At 45.6% G+C, this 18,581-nt stretch overlaps 1 protein-coding gene across 1 annotated transcript in view; it reads right to left on the reverse strand.

The window, feature by feature from the left end:
* Positions 1-18,581, reverse strand: part of RFTN1 (raftlin, lipid raft linker 1) — a 193,294-nt gene that overhangs the window by 166,319 nt on the left and 8,394 nt on the right. The window contains exon 2 of the mRNA XM_044915709.1: positions 8,676-8,828. Within this exon, the coding sequence (XP_044771644.1) occupies positions 8,676-8,820 (145 nt within the window). The 5' untranslated portion in view covers positions 8,821-8,828. The remainder of the gene's footprint in view (positions 1-8,675; positions 8,829-18,581) is intronic.

Genomic DNA, 18,581 nt, shown 5'->3' on the forward strand with positions numbered 1-18,581 from the left:
TGTAGTTGCAGAGAGGACTAAGGTTACCCAGAGTGGAAGTTAAATAAAAACTGGACCCTAAAATGACTCAATGCACAACCTGCATGTTTTGAATCATGAATGTCATCCTGTGATATTATCATGACCACCCCAAATTTATATACAGAGCCGAAGGCCAAAATGTTGGCAGCCAAAAATCCAAGTATGAGCCTGGTCAGCACAATGTGGAAGGAAAGAATCCCAAAGGTCAGCTCTTAAAGACCTCTTGGACAGGAAAACCACAAAGACGGGAATTTTTAAAATGTGGCAATGTGAGCTAATCCTAGAAACTGTAATGCGTGTCATGGGAATGCTTCCTTAGCAAGAATTGAGGAGGAGAAACAGAAGATGAGCCTGAAGAAGACAGGCAATGAAGCAGGAGGGAATTTTCAAGGTTTTCATGTTGAAGCCCTTTCAATTTCGCTTCAGCCCAGCCGGTGTGCCGGAGATCTGGGAACCGAGAGAGCCCACGGTGGTGGCTCTGCTGGGCTACAGACACCCATCACACTGCTGGTCTAGGGCAAGTGGCTTTTACAACTTCCCGAAACTCAAGATCTCAATTCACTCCTCTACACCCTGAAGGTAACCATCTAGCTCCTGAGGTTGTTGTTAGTTTTTAAAATTGACGAATACAACACGAGGTGCTGAATAAGCAGTAGCTCTCATTATGACACGCAAAAAACAAAGCTCTTAACTCTCACGCATTGTTGTTGGAAACGTTCAATGGTGCAACTATTTTGGAAAACAGCTGGCCGTTCCCTATAAAGGTAAATATACATTTACCAAACGATCCAGCAATTCCACCCCTACTTATTTACCCAACTGAGATGAAAACATATGTCCACAGAAGACCTGTTCACAAATGTTCACAGCATCTTTTTTGATAATAGCCCCAAACTGGAAACAGCCCAAATGTTCAATTAAACCAATCGTGGCACATCTAAACGATGGAATATTATTCAGAAACAAAAGGGAATGAGCTCTTGATACATAAAACAGCACAGATGAATCACACAAGCCTTACACTGAGTTAAAGAAGTCAGACACTGTATGATCCCATTCCTATGTTGTTCTAAAAGAAGCAAAGCTAAATTTATGGTGACAGAACACAGATCAGCAGTTGTCTGGAGCATGGGCTAAGGGGAGGCATGAGGGAATCTTCTGAGGTGACTGGAAATTTCTCTATCTGGAGTGTGATGACAGTTACATGGGTGCTTACATTTATCAAAACTCATTAAACCACACACTTAAATATGGGTGTATTTCATTGCTCATAAGTTATACCTTAATACAGGTACCTATACAAATACACTGAGACACCATTCAGTAGGTCTGACAGGTTGGCACTGGGCTCTCTTTCACGTGCAGTAGAAAAATCCTGTGTGAAGAGAGTTAAAACACTGGGTTCTGGTACCACTTACTACTTACTATCCATCAAGGCACTTTTCTCTTCTGAAAAAAAAAAAAAGAGAAAAGAAGAAGAAGGAGGAGGAGGAGGAGGAGAAGAAGGAGAAGGAGAAGGAGAAGGAGAAGGAGAAGGAGAAGAAGAAGAAGAAGAAGAAGAAGAAGAAGAAGAAGAAAGAAAGAAAGGACAAAAGAAAGAAAGAAAGAAAGAAAGGATGAAAGAAAGAAAGAAAGAAAGAAGAAAAGAAAAGAAAAAAGAAAGAAGAAAAAGAAGAAAATAATGCCTTCTCTCTGACTTTGAGGGCTACTTGGATGTTGGAGTGAATGTGTCATTTGAAAATGCTTTAAAGTGAATCTGAGCATCCAGTTGGGCAGGTGCCCAGCACACCACCCACTCCTCCAATCCCCGCTCTCCCTTACCTGCCAGTCAGTCCTCGGGACCACCTCCTAATCTCTCTTCACCCCCCCACCCACTCCTCTTGTCCCCACTGCCACTTCCTCAGCAGAGGCCACTTCCACCCCTTTGCCTGATGACTGCAACGGCTTCCAAATGGTTTCTCCTTCCCCAGTTTTACCCCTTTCATTCTCCTCCATTGTAAACCCAGAGCAGGCTTTCCAGAATGTGAATTTGATCATGTCACCCACCCTCTTCCCACCTTAAAAACCTTCAGCATTCTTGAGAAAGCTAGACTCCACAGTCCAAGACCTAAGATCTTTAGTCATCTGGCCTCCACTTACTTTTCCCAAAGATCGCACTCCAACCAAAATGAACTGCCTACATCTTCCTATATATGCAATGCTGTCTCCAGGTTCTGACCCTCCCATAGCTGTCCTGAAAAGACCATCTTCTTCCACCGTCAATCTTCTGCCTGGCTAACTCCAAATACACCTACAGATCTCAGGTCTTCCTCAATACACACACCCTTCCAACAAGACTGGGGGCTACCATGTCCCTTTTATCACCATAATGCTAGCATCGAGTCCTACAATCGCCTGGTTCTTCATCTGTAAGAGATTTGAACCAATCTAGACTAGTGGATTAGAGCGATGCTATGGGCTGAATGTGTCCCTTCAAAAGTCCCACCCCAGTGTTAGACTATCTGGAGTAAATAATTAAGGTTAAATGAGGTCTTAAGAGTGAGGCTTTAATCTGATAGGATTAATGTCCTTATAAGAAGAGACACAGACGGGGTGCCTGGGTGGCTCAGTCGGTCAAGTGTCTGCCTCCAGCTCAGGTCATGATCCCAGGTTCCTGGGATCGAGCCTCGTGCTCAGCAGGGAGCCTGCTTCTCCCTCTCCCTCCGTCTGCCACTCTGCCTGCTTGTATGCCTGCTCTCTCTCTCTGTCAAATAAAATAAATAAAATCTTAAAAAAATAATAAAAAAAAAAGAAGAGACAGGAGGGAGCTCACTCTCTGTCCCTCTCTCTCAGCCATGTGAGGACACAGCCAGAAGGCGGCCATCTGCAAGCCAGGAAAAGAGCTCTCACCAGGACCCAACCATGCCGGCCCTCTGAGCTCAGTCTTTTCAGCCTCCAGAACTGTAAGAAAATAGATGTCTGTGGTTTAAGCTGCCCAGTCTGGAGTATTTTGTTATGGCAGCAGAGCTAACTAAGGCAACTGGGAATACCTCTTGTCTGGTTCACCCATATGTCCTCAGGACACAACATCTGGCCTCTGGTCAACATTCAGTAAATACCTGTGGAATCAATGAATTGTCATCTTATGGTCCCTACTGGACCCATGGGCAAACTTTCATAATAAAAATGGCACACTAATCTGAATTAGAGGTGCAGATTCAGACCTGGAACCAAGTTATCCTCCCTCGAAGACAGACTAGAGAAGCATGGCCCCATGGAACTTACCATGGTGTTGGACATGGTTTCTACCTGCGCCGTCCAATATGGCAGCCACCAGCCACATGTGGCAGTTAAGCACTTGAAACGTGGCGAGTGTGACAGAGGAGTTGAATTTTTAATTTTATTTAATTTTAATTATTACATTTAAACAGCCACATGGCTGGAGGCTCCTGTACAGCACAGCAGAGGACTAGATGTTCTGAGCAAAATCAAGCCCTGGGCACTAACCTCATTACGCAGGTCACTCCCTGTGCCAACTGTCCCCAGCACCAAACATGTATAAAACACAACTGATTCTCATGGAGCTGACACAGGTAGCTTTCAAGCGGTATTAGAGGGGCCTGGTGCAGAGAAGCTGGCAAAACATAGGTACGAAAGGGATAATGAGGCAGCATTTTGCAGAGATCGTGGCACTTTATGGTCCTCTATCTGTGATGAAACCCACCAAAGGGCAGGTTCATCCCTTGGTGACCAGACTTAACTAAAAACTTAAGACCCAATCAAATCACTCAGAATTGAGATTTTTGGCAGCTTATGTGCTTCACATTGAGAATCCTGCTGCTTTTCATCTCAGTCAGCCCAACAAGTGAGGTTGCGTGTTCCAATATCATCCACAGTAGCACTGAGCTCTGAGTAAGGGACAAACAGAACAGTGTAAACTCTGATTTTGACTTTCGTAAAAGTGCACATGTCCCCTTCCTGCCTAAGCCACCAGGTGGAAGGGGCCCACACCCTTTTCCCCAACTTGTAATTTGTTAGTTAGACGAGCATTTTCTCCATGAGAAAGAAATCTATCAAGTGCTCCTTAAAAGTCTTCTATGGACAAAACTGTATGGAAAAGGAATAGCCTCATGCCCCTCTACATGATACCACAAGCTTTCTAACAAGAATATTCTATTTGGTGGTAATGCCTATTTGTCCAGCACCTTGCCATTTATGAGGCACAAGAGCTCTGGGGCCCAAGAGATCAAAGTTCAAATTCCACCCCAGTCACTTCCTAGCACTGCATCTTCAGAAAAGTTACTTAAGTTCTCTGACTGTTGGTTACCCATCTGCAGAAAAGGAATGCGTGTACCCATATACCTCCCTGGGTTTCTATGAGAATAAAATGACATAAGAAGCCACACAAATATGAATGTTAATTTATAATAGCCCAAACAGAAACGACCCAAATGTCCATCAACACGTGAATGGATAAACAAACTGTGGGACATCCACACAGGAGAATACTACTCAGCCATAAAATAAGAATGAACTACTACACACAAAACAACACAAATGGGGCACCTGGGTGGCTCAGTCGGTTAAGCGTCTATCTTCAGTTCAGTTCATGATCCTGGCATCCCAGGATAGAGCCCCACATCGGGCTCCCTGCTCGGCGAGGAGTCTGCCTCTCCCTCTCCCTCTGCCCCTCCTCCCCACTCGTGCACTCTCTCTCTCAAATAAACATGTAAAGATCTTTAAAAAAATTTAAAACAACACAAATGAATCTCAAAATAAGTAAGCTGAGTGGAAAACGCCAGACCAAAAGAAGTATGTACCACAAGAGTCCATTTATAGAAAATCCTAGAAAATAAAATCAATGATGGAAAGCATATCATTGGTTGTCTGGGGACAGAGAGCTGGGAAAAAGGAGGGATTACAAAGGAGCACGAAGAAACTTTGCGGGAGACGGAAATGTTTTGCATCTTGATGAGGTCATGGTTTCCTGGGTTTGAACACTTAAATACGTGCAGTGTAATGTGCTTAAATTATATTTCCATAAAGTTGAAAAAGTTGGGAAGACATAATGCACCATCACAGGACTGAGCACATAGTAGGCTCTCAACAAATGCTGGCTCCATTCTGGAGCCATAGCAAATGACCCAACTAGAACTTCTGGAAAAGAATTCGATGGGCTGCCAGGGAAGTGAGTTAGCCTCTGTAACACTTACTTTGGTGTACTAGAACCCAGATACGTAGGACACGCTCTTCTCAGCTAAAAAGTGTGAACAAGAAAGACGCACAGAAAGATGAGCAAGGCTTGATCTTTGCCCTCGAGGAAACACAAATACGTTTAATGTATGATGTAATAAAAGTGTCATAAGGACGGTACTGACAAATGGCAGGCGTGCAGAAGAGAGTAATGACGATGGGACGGATGTTGGGAAGGAACAGTTTCCAGTGGGTGGGACTCTGGCAAGCAGTGAGGGGTGGGGTGGGCCCTGTGCAGAAAGAGTGGAAGCTGGGATGGGGGTGGGGTGCACGGCCCACTGTCCTCCAAGGCAGGAATGGCGGGGGGGGGGGGGTCCATAAAGGGCAAGGCTGAGCTGGGGAAGGCCCTGAGCACCAGGTAGACTTTCCACTGCATTTTTCCAAGAGAACCAGCCGAAGGGTTTGGCATCATCAGATTTGTGTTTTACACAAACAGATCCCATCTAGAGGGCCATCTGGCAATTTATCAAGAGTCCTGATGGGCGCCTGGGTGGCTCAGTTGGTTAACCGACTGCCTTCGGCTCAGGTCATGATCCTGGAGTCCCTGGATCGAGTCCCGCATCGGGCTCCCTGCTCGGCAGGGAGTCTGCTTCTCCCTCTGACCCTCCTCCCTCTCATGCTCTCTGTCTCTCATTCTCTCTGTCTCAAATAAATAAATAAAACCTTAAAAAAAAAAAAAAGAGTCCTGACATTCCTATCTTTCAACTCAGTAATTCCTGAGGATATAATCAAAAATGCACAAAGATTTATAGACAGCGCTGCTTATCACAGCATTATTTATAATAGCCCAAAGCCCGAAATAACTTAAATGTCCGATAAAAGAAGACTGTTAAATAAATTATGGTATGCGGAGTGATTAAATCATATATAGCCATTAAATCATATTTTGAGAACATATGGAATGACGGAGTACTGCCTCACTGTACAATGTTAAGCTGCAAAAAAGCAGGACACAAAAATATACATTAAGTATTCATTCAACAAATATTTATTGATTATCTACTATGTGCCAGGCACTGTTCTAAGTATTGAGAGTACAGCAGAGGGTAAAACAGACACAATCCTGCACTCGTTAGAGGGATCCTACCTTCTAATGAAAGAAGGCAGACCACAAATAAGGCAACAAATAACAATAGGCAGGATATACAGCATGTTAGATGATAGGAAGCGTTATGGAGAAAATCAAGAGGGCAAGGGGATGAGAAGTCGGGGCATAGCTAGAAATTGTAAATAGGTGGTCAGGGAAGGTTTCACAGAAAAGGGGGAGTGAAGGTTTGAGCCAAGGGTCTCTGGGAGGACTTCCGGGCAGAGGAAACAAGTAGTGCAAAGGCCCTGAGGAGACCTGGAGAGTTCAAGAAACAGCAAGGCCGAAATGGCAGAACACGCAGGACAAAGATCTGGAGGATGAGGATGGAGAGTAGCTGGTGCCTCTCAGGGTGAGGGGAGCCACGGCAGGGCTTTGAGCAGAAGAGTGACGTGATCTCTAGGGGGACAAGGGAAGAAGCAAGGAGATCGGTTGGGATTTGTCTGGCGTTTTCCTTGCTTTTTTATAATGGAGGTACGTTCATTTCATAATCAGAAAAGAAAAGGTAATTCAGTCAAAGAAAGCACAGTGCGGCAAGGCAGTGTGGCTGTTCTGATCAGGGCCCAAGGCAGCAGACAAACAAATCAGGAAGTGAGGGAGGTAACTCAGGTGTCCGTGATGGAGCGGTGCGTACACAGAGGAGGGCACAGGTTCATGGAGGTCTCTGTGAGCAAAACATACTCTTCTTAATAATAAATATAACCATGATGCAAAAAAAATACATATATATATATTCTCATATATATATACACATATGAGAAAAAGAATACCCCCGTATTCTCAGCTTCCTAACGATACTTAACATGTTGGCATATTTCCTTGCGCTCTCTTTTCCTACACATACCTCGGTTTTCTCCATCATTCTACAAGGCCTAGACCGTTGCAGGCACTCAAATGTTCACCAAACAAATAATGGGTGACCAAATGCTCCCAATCATTTTGCGTACAGATTTGCTCATGTTAAATCAGCTACGTTACAAGCATCTTCAGAGACAGTTTCAATAGGCTTGGGTGACACAATGGAAATCGTGGGCAAGGAGAAGGCACGGTCACAGATGACTAAGGTGTCAAGTCCGTCTGAGAGGACGGTGGTGACATTATGCACCCAGGGCACCAGCAGGAAGCCAATCTAATGAGGAAGACGCTGGACTCAGTGTGGGGGACGTGGGGGACGTGCAGGGGCACCCAGAACGTCCCTGCAGAGACGCCCAGCCGGCCATGTGTCTCAGGGCTCAAGAGGCAGTGGGAGGCTTGGTGCAAGGTGGTCACAGCAGGAACAGGAGTGGATGTAACACTAGCTGCCCCACGACGTGCTGGCCTCGTGCTAAGAGCTTCTCAGACCCTCCCTCCTCTGGTCTCCACAGCTGCCCTGCGAGGCGGGTATTCACGTGCCCAATCAACAGAAGCCCAGCCCCTCCACAGCAGAGCCGGACTCAAACCCCCAAATATGAGCGCTTTTCCCACGAATTCTCTTCTCGGGTAACAGGAGCTTAAAATATACCCAGCAGCCCAGGGACAAAGTGGCGAGGTGCCTGAGTCAGTTAGCACTCCTGTTTGTGTGCAACTTCTAGGGACTGCCCCCTTCACCGAAAGAATGATCTTTCCTCTTCTGAAGACATATTTTATGTTTTCTTACTTATAATTACAGTCTGTTGAGGTTTTGTTGTTGTTGTTTTTCATGTGTGTGAGTCTTCTCTCGCACTAGGTAAGAGGATCCAGGAAACCAGGACACACTGCACGATCTCCCCACAGCATCAGCCCAATACTGTGCACACAGTCGTGCTCGGCAAATGCTCTGGGTGAAAAGGCTATCGCTTGCCAGTCACCCCAGGGCTACTGCAACACTGTGAGTGAGGTGACCCGGACACCCTGCAGCTCGGAGGAGGCGAAGCCAAGCCCAGATGGACAAGCACTCTTGAAAGACGCCAGACAACAGGCAGGTAAATTTAGGTGGACAGGCACATTAATAGGAGATAAGGCAAGTTTTCCTTTTGCACATGGCTTGCTACAAGACAGAGTCTGCAAACTAGTTGGCCCATGGGCCAAACTCAGCCCACCCCCATGTCTGTACTCGTTGCCTCACACCTGGTTTTAACTTGTTACAATATAAATTAGTTGCTATCCTTTAAAAAGTGAAGAGTTCCACATAAATATCTGGATTTCTGTAAGCAGTACCTTTTCGAAGGCCCATCTTTTCCAGTTCCCCATAGCCCCCCCACCCCCAACCCTGTTCACCTCCCCCGCCCCACCAGCCCTGCCCCAGGGTGGGAGGGGACCTCGGGCACGGGGCTGGGTCTGAGCTCACAGGCCACCAGGAGATCTGGCCGCCTGTACTCACCAGCACTCAGGGTCGTGAACTCCAGGAAGCGGTATTCGTAGGACACATCTATCTTGGTCTCCACCTGAGGCCTCTTTAAAGTCGAATAGATATTTCCAGGCCGTTTGTCATCGCGTTTCTCTAACTTGTTCAATCCGCAACCCATTTCAGCAGCTGCCAGCAGAAACCAAAAAAAAGGACAAGGAAAGTGATTTTTTTTTTTTCCCGAGATTTTGTTTTTATTTATTTATTTATTTATTTTTTTAAGATTTTATTTATTTATTTGACAGAGAAAGAGAGAGCACAAGTAGGCAGAGTGGCAGGCAGAGGGAGAGAGAGAAGCAGGCTTTCTGCTGAGCAGGGAGCCGGACGTGGGGCTCGATCCCAGGACCCTGGGATCATAACCTGAGCCGAAGGCAGCCACTTAACCGACTGAGCCACCCAGGCGCCCCGAGATTTTGTTTTTAAACACCACAGTATAAAAGACCCCGTATTTCCCTGAAGACTACATGAAGGACCTCAGCCTTTATGCAACCCAGAGCATAATTCAGTGTCTGACCTGAACACGGCGGAACTACGCTCAGGACCCAGGCTGGTTTCTCCTTCTGTGAGGACACCATTATCAGCCATCCCGCACTTCTATAATGACACCAAAAGTATACCTGTCTTCTCTCTTTTTCCCCCCGTCTGAGGAAAATAATACCTCAGAGTGCCTCAGTTCCACTCTAATCTGTACACATGATTAAAAAATGAGATCTTAAAAGCAATATGGCACATTATGGTATCAGCCCATCTGAAAAGAAAAAACAAAACAAGAGATGTGTCACTTTTGCTGTGGTTGCCAAGAGAGAATAATAAGTTGTTGGTACAATTTCCAAACTCCAACAGTAATTATTTAGACAGGAATTTATATTCATAAGACATCTCTAAAAGTAGACGGTGGTATTTTTATGGGCCTCATCTAAAAGTCCCCCTTTTATTCTCTTTGAGACCAAACCACAGGAAATAATAGTATGCTTCCACGCTCTTAGAGAGTCATTTTAGACCAAAATGAAGACTGGCTGAACACTAATAGCAGGGCCAGAGAAACTGGAAGCAGAAATCCACGTGTATTAGAGCGAAGATCTGTGGCGACAGTTTGAAAGAAAAATGGAGAAATGTTAGGATAATGTGCATATTAGGGTGGGCTCAGCTCCCAGCCTTTCCAGGGATTAAAAACAATGAGGGTTCTCTGTTTGTTTAGACAGAATGACATTCATGAAATGACTTTTTATCCACTCCCCAGACTTCAGCAGAAGATATTTTCCTTTTGTGCACGGAGCATGACCAATACTTCCCCCTTCTCTGGGGTACCAGAGCTGCCATCAGAACATATTTCACAAAAATATGAACTGGCCAAGAATATCACAAACAGAAACGTGGTGACCGCTTCCTTTTAGAGATAAGAATTTCCTTTTGCTTAATCCATTCACAAGGTGCCCAGCTTCCTAAGGCAAACTGGCAAGCTCCAGAAAAAACAAAATGAACCTCAAAAAAGCAATAAGTGTGTGGGGGGAGGGGAGCAGTGGAAGAGGGTGGTGTCGTGACAACCAGGCTATACTTTTCAGTAATTAAAAAAAGTCTGGAAGGATGGATGAGAACAGGAAGGCTTACTTATGCCTTAATAAGGGAACATTAGTGTCCAAAGGGCCAGGGCAGACATGATTTATGTGCAATCTGCATGAACTGATTACTTGTAAAATCCTCTGTAGTTCTGCAGATAGAACAGCTGATATATACAGAGGCTGCATATTTAACTACTAAAAAGCAAGCCAAGTGGCATCTGCTAAGGCTAAGCAGAAGAGAAGCGGACAGGAAGGCTCCTGTGTACTGGGGAACAGGTGACCTGGCCAGATGAGCACTGTTACCACCAGAACAGAACTGGAAATAACCCAGAGACTCACCAAGTAAGTCACTTGCACACCCAGTTCCCTAAGACTGCGTGTTTGGGGCCCTCAAAAAAAGAAACCTCTCCCTCAAAAATCCTCCCATTCTTGGGGCGCCTGGGTGGCTCGGTCGTTAAGCGTCTGCCTTCGGCTCAGGTCATGATCTCATGGTCCTGGGATCGAGCCCCGCATCGGGCCCCCTGCTCGGCGGGAAGCCTGCTTCCCTCTCCCACTCCCCCTGCTTGTGTTCCCTCTCTCGCTGTCTCTAGCTCTCTGTCAAATAAATAAATAAATAAAATCTTTAAAAAAAAAAAAAATCCTCCCATTCTTGTTATCCTATTAGGGAAATTCTAGCATTAGAGACTCATTCCTTTGAAATCAGAATCACTCTCCCTCAGGATCTCCTTTGAAAGCACACATAATCTCTACAGGAAGGGCAATGAATGAAGCTTATGGTAGCCACTAACACTTTAGTATGATTTAATATCTTCTATGAAGGATAGGTTCCCTGACAACGGAGAAAAAAGGAGAGGAGTATCAGGATGAGTAAAAAGACTCAAAAAAAAGTTAAGGAGGTGGGAGAAGTTGGGGGATGGCATACCAAGAAGCATCAGAAAAGTTCTCCCAATTTATAACCTGGAGTTTAAAGTTTCACTCAGATTGTCCCAAACTTGAGGTCTCTGCCCAAGTTCACCCCAAAGGGCACTGTTCTTGTCTCCCAGGACACAACAAGGTTCTGGGTAAGTCATGCATATGATCTGACACAGAAAAAATAAACAGTACCAGCAGCTAGCAGCAAAACTGTAGTATCAGTGAATCCTCAAGATCTCAAACTCAGGGATTCATTTCTTTGGAATACGTGCAACCCTGGTTAAGCAACTGCTTTTATAGCACGACTCTCTCTAGGAAGGCAAACATATGAAGCAGTTGTGAGCCAATAAAACCTCAGCATGAGGGGTGCCTGGGTGGCTCAGTCAGTTAAGCGGCTGCCTTCAGATCAGGTCATGATCCCAGGGTCCTGGGATCGAGTCCCACATGGGCCTCCCTGCTCCGTGGGGAGCCTGCCTCTCCCTCTGCCTGCTCCCCCTGCTCCCCCTGCTCATGCTCTCTCTCTGTCAAATAAATAAATAAATAAATAAATAAATAAATAAATAAATAAATAAAATCTTAAAAAAAAACCTTAGCGTGAGTCTGTTCCTCTTATTCTTTTGTGGTGAGGGCCCTACCTTACTCACTCCTGGCACACCTGTGTTCCTTTTAGTTCCTTCCTGCGTTCTTCTACCAACCCCCACCCCTGTCAAAAAGTAAAGATTTTCATATCATTCTGAAAATAGCTATTACAGTCCCTACTGTGCTCAAACAAGAAAGACCTAGCTTACAAAAGGGGGAAAAATAAGATAGAACGGTACCTAACATTACTGTTTACTATGTGAGGTTCCCAGGCTCATGCTAGAATCCCACTAGAAACTTGGGGCAAGGGATGGGTATGGGCCTTTGAGGGCAGTGAGAGGTGGGAGGTAGAGGTAAGAGGAGAGGGCACAGATTTTCCTGATGCAGGCATTTGGTTCACATTCCCTCAGACATTCAGGGAGTGTTTGTCTCAGGGGAAGCACATCTCCCTCAGGAGTCAAGGCCTCTAATAGGGCAGAAGGTAAATGGTAAGGATAATGGTTTTGAAATATGCCTCCCAAATCCTTTGACACTCCTGCCATTGAAAGGTGGGGTCTACATCACCTCCCCTGAGTCTGGGCTCCATGGTTGCCTGACCAATACAATACGGAGGAATGACACAGTGCCAGCTTCTGGACCTGGGCCTTAAGAAATCAGGAGCACCGACTTCTTGATCCTTGAGATGCCTGTTCTTGGACCCCAGCCACCATGCCATGAGGAAGCCCAAGCAGCCCCAAAGGGAGGCCCATGTGGAGAGGAACCGACAGCCAGCACCAACTTGCCAGCCATCTTGCCGGTGAGCCATCTTGGAAATTGAGCCTCTGCCTCAGTCAAGACACTGACACCATGTGAGGCAGAGACAAGCTGTTTCCACCAAACCCTGCCAAAACTGCAGATCCCTGAGCAAAATACACCATTGTTTGTTTTAAGCCTCTAAGTTTTGGCACGATTCATCATGCAGTATGTAACTCATTCACCAAGTTTGTTCAAAATGACCATGGCCTGCTGCCTCCTCAGGAGAACACCAGCCGAGATTGCCTACATTTAGGGGCCCTGGTTTAGCCATTCACCCTCTGAATGGCACTTTGGCTGTTTCCAGTTGATTATGAATAAAGTGGCTATAAACACTCACACAGAGGCTTTTATGAGGACATAAGTTTTCATTTCTCTAGGGTAACACCTGGGAGTAGGATTGCTAGGCTGTGTGGTAAGTGCAGGGGTCCTGTTAAACACATGAGGCTTCTCTTTCCACATTCACGGTGGCCAGATGCTGACTGCAGGAGAGGCATGGCGGAAGGTGAGACCCTTCGAGAGACTGACCGATTAGCCCCTCCACCTCCTGCTCACTCTGCGGCAGCAGCTCCCTGGGCAGAATCAGGAGAGCGGTGCTATTCATGACTCCTTCTCCTTTCATTGTTGTCTGTTTCTATAAAGGACACATGCTAAAAATCACTTGTGTGTGATGAGATTCTCCCGGTGCTTTATCTATGGTCCATCCAACCCCCACAGCTCTGCCCTTCCATATTCCCACAGTCACTCCACCCTGACACCTAATGTAAATCAAGTTACTTGTTTTCACAAGTAACACAAGTGTGTTTCACACACTTATGTGTGAGTGGATCACTGGATCAGCTTTGATTATCTGACAGTTGTACAGGAGGCTTTTCTCTTTTGTTTCTACCTCTGTCTTCCCAGAATACATCCCAGCACCCATGTGTATGCGTCTCTCTAGCATCAAGGGACCAAGAAAAACCTTCCAAGATTTCTTCAAAGGTAAAAGCAAAAAGAGGAGGTCTTTCCCCATTCCTGTGGCGAGACAGTGGGGAAAGAGCCAAAATAAACATACAGTTCTCTAGCAGAAATCAGCCAAAAGTAATTAGGAACTGGATGCTGATTACGGAGGAAAATAAGGTAATCACCAGGAGGTTGAGACCCTGGCTGCAAAGGAGAGGATGTTAGAGATTGCAAATGACCAGCAAGCAGAGAGCTCTCAGATGGTGAGGTTCTGGAAAATCAGTTCTTTCCAAATCAAGCCTAGCATGAGGTGTGTCTTTGAGACACCGCGGCGCAGCTTCATGCAGAAACTGTCAGCTCCACGAGAGAGGGAACTTTTCCAAATTCATGCATACGTGCATGCGTTCATTCAGCACACATTTATTAAGGTCTGCTTTAAATTAGGTCCTCAATTAGGAAAGGTAAAAATGGGAAGACCAGGCCCTGCTCTTAAGGAAATCAGAGGTGAAAGAAGGAGAAAGACAGTGAACAGATGTACGTGGTGCAGTGGGGCGGGCTGTTCTGGAAGTCTGGGCAGAGTGCGGGACATTCAGAGAAAAGCCCTGTGATAGAAAACAGACCCGGTTCCAGAAGAAGCTGATCAGCAATGGGGCATGATGTCCTGTGTCATTTTCAATGTTGAAATCTTTAACTTTTTATTTTAAAGTATTTCTGATTTGTTTCTGAAATGCTTCCCAAGATGCTCATAAGACACTGGAAAACCACTTCAGAAAGGATCACCTCCTTAAAAGATTATTTTTCATCTCACGTTTCTAAAACTTCAGTTTAAAGGTTCATTTTTACTATCAACTAGCGTACATGCATTTAAATAATGGGGGCAATAAATGTAGTTATATTTCCAAATACATATTAGTTTCATTAAGAGTGAGTCCTCATTTACCACACTTGCTGCTAATCTGTGGCAGACTGTAAAGCTAATTTTAACAATTGCCAACAGCTCATGACAAGCAACCAGAGATGGGGCAATTATATGCAATGATGCTGGATCAGCTGGCAAATTCATTTTTTATTTCTGCATTCAAGTTCCGTATTTGAAGCCTCGAGCATGTTTATTACATCACTCAGTCACCCAAAGTAAGAACTGATGATCCAAATTAAGACATTTTTACATGATAGGAACATCTCTCTCAACCCAGAAATGTAAATGAAAACTTGAAAATTCAAATGGTATCAAGTCTTGATATCCTACAAACATAGTCTAAGACAGAAACCCAAGGATAACTAAAATTTACCCATTGAGGGACTGGGCGAAGTAAGTGAAGGGGATTAAGAGGTACAAACTCCCAGCTATAAAATAAGAAAGGCAAAGAGATGAAAAGTACAGTCCAGAATAAAGTCAGTGACATTGTAATAACACTGTATGGTGCCCATACTTATTGTGTTGAGCACTGAGTAAAGTCTAGAATTGTCAAATCACTGTGTTGTACACCAGAAACTAATATAACACTGTATATCAACTATACTTCAATAAGAAAAATTTACCTGTTCTAAGTGTCCCTGATTTGATGCCAAGTATAAAGAACAATCTATATGAAACAATATTATTTATATGGTGCTACTTCTAAGTGAGTGCATATATAAATATATATTATACAAATTATATAGTAATATATTACATATATATTTTATGTGTGTGTGTGTGTGTGTGTGTATACACATTCTCTTTGTATCTGGCAAGACAAAGACCACAATGTTCCCAGAAATTTCCTCCAGGTCATGAGATGATGGGTGACACTCTCTTTATGGTTTTCTATATTTTTCAAGTTTCTGTGCTGCACATACTTTATTTTCTTCACTGAAAACAATAAGAGGTATGATAGCCAGCCTCCAAGATGACCCTCAGTAATCCTTGCAGCATTCACGGGTGGTCCCTGCCCACAGTGAATAAGGCTAACCCGTGGGGCCCAGAGGGCACTGCAGAAATGATGAGCGTGATTTCCAAGGCTGGGTTACAGCAGCATTGTGGGTTCTCCCTTGCTCTCTCCTGGATCCCTCACTCTGGGAACAGCCAGCTGCCATAGTATGAGGACACCCTATTAACCCTGTGGAGAAGTCCCAGGACAGGGAACTGAGGTCCCCACCGAACAGCCAACACTGTTGGCTAGCTCAACACCCATGTGGAAGCAGATCCATCAGCCCCAGAATGGCCTCCAGCCCGGCCAGCATCTTGACCACAACCTCTTGAGGCACCCCAGGTCAGAACCACCCAGCTAGGCTGCTTCTGGATTTCTAGCCCACAGAAACCCTGTGAGATAATAAACGTTCATTGTCGTTTCTGGCTGCCAAGATCCGGAGTAATTTGTTACAGAGCAAAAGATAAGGACTACAAGGGGTATTTACGTTACCAAAGGAAAACACTTGCTTACCATCCCCTCATCCCCACATCTCAGTCGGGGTCTGATCCAGACCACCTCTCTGCCTTCCGACAGTCCCCATCACAAACACCCTTAACTAAACACAGCTCCCTTTCAGAAGAACCTGCTGCTCAAAGTGTGGTCCTCAGACCAGCAGCACCAGACTTCCTGGGAGCCTGTGAGAAATCCAGAATCCCAGGCCCTCCCAGGCCCTCCCAGGCCTGCTGAACCAGAATCTACATTTTAATGACAAGTGATTCATTGAAGTTTGAGCAGTGGGAAAGTTTGAGAAACCCTGGGCCATGGCAGTGGTCCTCAATCTTGGTTGCATATTGGAATCATCTGGAGACCTATTTAAAGGTCCTGATGCCCAGGCATTTGGGGGTGGGGCCTGATCATCAATATTTTGGAAAAACCCAAGTGATTCTAACTAGCAGCCAGAGGTGAAAATCAACAATTTAGGAGCAAGCTCAGTTTTCCCCACTCTGAACCCTCTCCAGTCTTGGATCTTTCTTAAGTCTCCTAGCCAGGGCTAAGAACCCCAGTCTAGAACATGGCCCTGCTGATCCCCTTGATTCTACACCCCCATCTCTTGAACCTCTTTGTACCTCAGATGCCCTCTTCCCACCTCCATGCTGTCCTCCCAAACACAGGTGCACCCCTAAATTTCTATCCCCAGCCCTCCCTCTGTCTCACTCTCTTAAAATCATTTTCAGTACAGGGGTGCCTGGGTGGCTCAGTTGGTTGAGCGTCCAACTCCTGGTTTCAGCTCACGTCATGATCTCAGGGTCAGGAGATTGGGCACCCCATCAGGCTCCATGCTGAGCATGGAGTCTGCTGGAGGTTCTCTCCCTGCCCCTCTGCTCCCCACCCCTCTGCTCATGCTCTCTCTCTCAAATAAATAAATAAAATCTTTAAAAAAAATGATTTTCAGCATAAGCCACTTCAGACATATAGATGAGGACAGAAAATGAGACATCTATGTACCCACCACCAAGATTTAACAAATGCTTATATTTTACTTTATTTGCTTCACATCTTTTATTTTTGAAGAAATGAGACTTTTTGGATGCAGCCCCCGTGCCCTTCCTTTCTCCCCTCTTCTATCCCTGCTTTTACTCTTTCACGATCTACCTGTGACAATACATGGCAGAGGTTTGAGACTTTCCACTTCCTGGCACCTTTAGCGTCTCGGTATGTTGTTCACGGCACCCCTAAGCTAAAAGCAATACTTACAGTTCCACTTATTAAGCCATTCAGTCTAAACAACATAATAATCATTTATGTCCAAACAACTTATTAGCCTTTTGAAAAAAAAAATAGTACATAAAAGTTGAAAGAATAAACCTTTTTCTTTCATTCCTGAGTCACCACAAGAACTAATGGGATGTGTGCATCTCTTGGGCACTGCACAACTTCTCAAACCTTGGAATCACACTGGACACCACCACCTTCATTTCCTGTTCCACTAGGTGGTTTCTTAGCAACCGCCCAAAAGGCAGCTGTCCAGAGATACGATGTCATCAAAAAGAAGGCGGTGCTAACGTTGGTACCTCGAACTACCCCAAGATGGCAGGTAGTGTGTTGTCTAACATGTTATGTACCACTGTGTTCCCCTCAGAAATGTAAAAAAACAAAGCCCTTCTGCCCCACCCTCGTGAGTTGGCTGGGGTGCCTTGGGGTGCCTTAGTAATGGAGTTTGGGAACCTCCAATATGTGGTATTGTTGAGTATACTCAAAAAAGTTACATAAATGCTGTCGTCTCCCCCTTAGCCCTTATATCCCCTCTCATGGACCCTGCTTTACCTGTTCTGGGCAAAAACCTTCCAGTCTCCCTCCCAGACTGGTGAGCTCCAGATGAACACACCCAAGGACCCGTTTCAACATCTTCACCTAGAATTTTCCTGAAATTCCTGATGAATGTGCTCCAAAGAGAACTCAACGCCTTGCCCACCGAGGCCTGTTCTTCCTCCCGTGTTCCTCGCTTCTGTGGGTCGTACCCCCGTCCTCGTAACATCCAGGCTCAAAACACCAGGCATCAGCCTGCTCCTGCCACTGTCACCACTGCTGCAGCTGGCCTGGCGCTGGGTGCTGCTGGAGGCCCTTACTGCCACCACTTGGTTCCCCGTGCCGACCCGCCCTCTCAGGACCGTCAGAGGCCTTCCTGCCTCTGGCTTCCCTTGGTCTCTCCCGCACTAATTCCGAGCACAGGCTAATGCCAGATTAACCATTCTGTGCCACCCACATGGCTCAAAAAGCATAAGAAACATATGCTGCCCAGTTTGGAGTCCTTAGCCTCCACCTCACCCCCATCCCCCTCCTCCCGGGTCTCTGGCTGTTCGTCTTCCTGTACCCTGGAGTCAGGCTTCAGGAAGCCAATGCTCCCTTCAGTACACACTGAGCACTCTCCAGACGCCATTCCTTTACCTCCAGCGCGCCCCCCACCGGACACTCCTTTCCCTTCCATCTCAACCCTCTGTATTAGGGTTGTTCAGAGAAACTTCTAGAAGCAAGAGGACAGCGTGTCGGTAGATATCTCTATAGAGAGAAGGCAGGGCAGATTTGTTTTAAGAAATTGACTCATGGGACTGTGGGAGCTGGCAAGGCGGAAATCTGCAGGGCGGGCCAGCAGGTCAGAGACCTACAGAAGCACTGATGTTACAGTCTTGAGTCTTAAGGCAGTC

Source organism: Neomonachus schauinslandi, chromosome 1, assembly GCF_002201575.2.
Source record: "Neomonachus schauinslandi chromosome 1, ASM220157v2, whole genome shotgun sequence".
Lineage (NCBI taxonomy): Eukaryota > Metazoa > Chordata > Mammalia > Carnivora > Phocidae > Neomonachus > Neomonachus schauinslandi.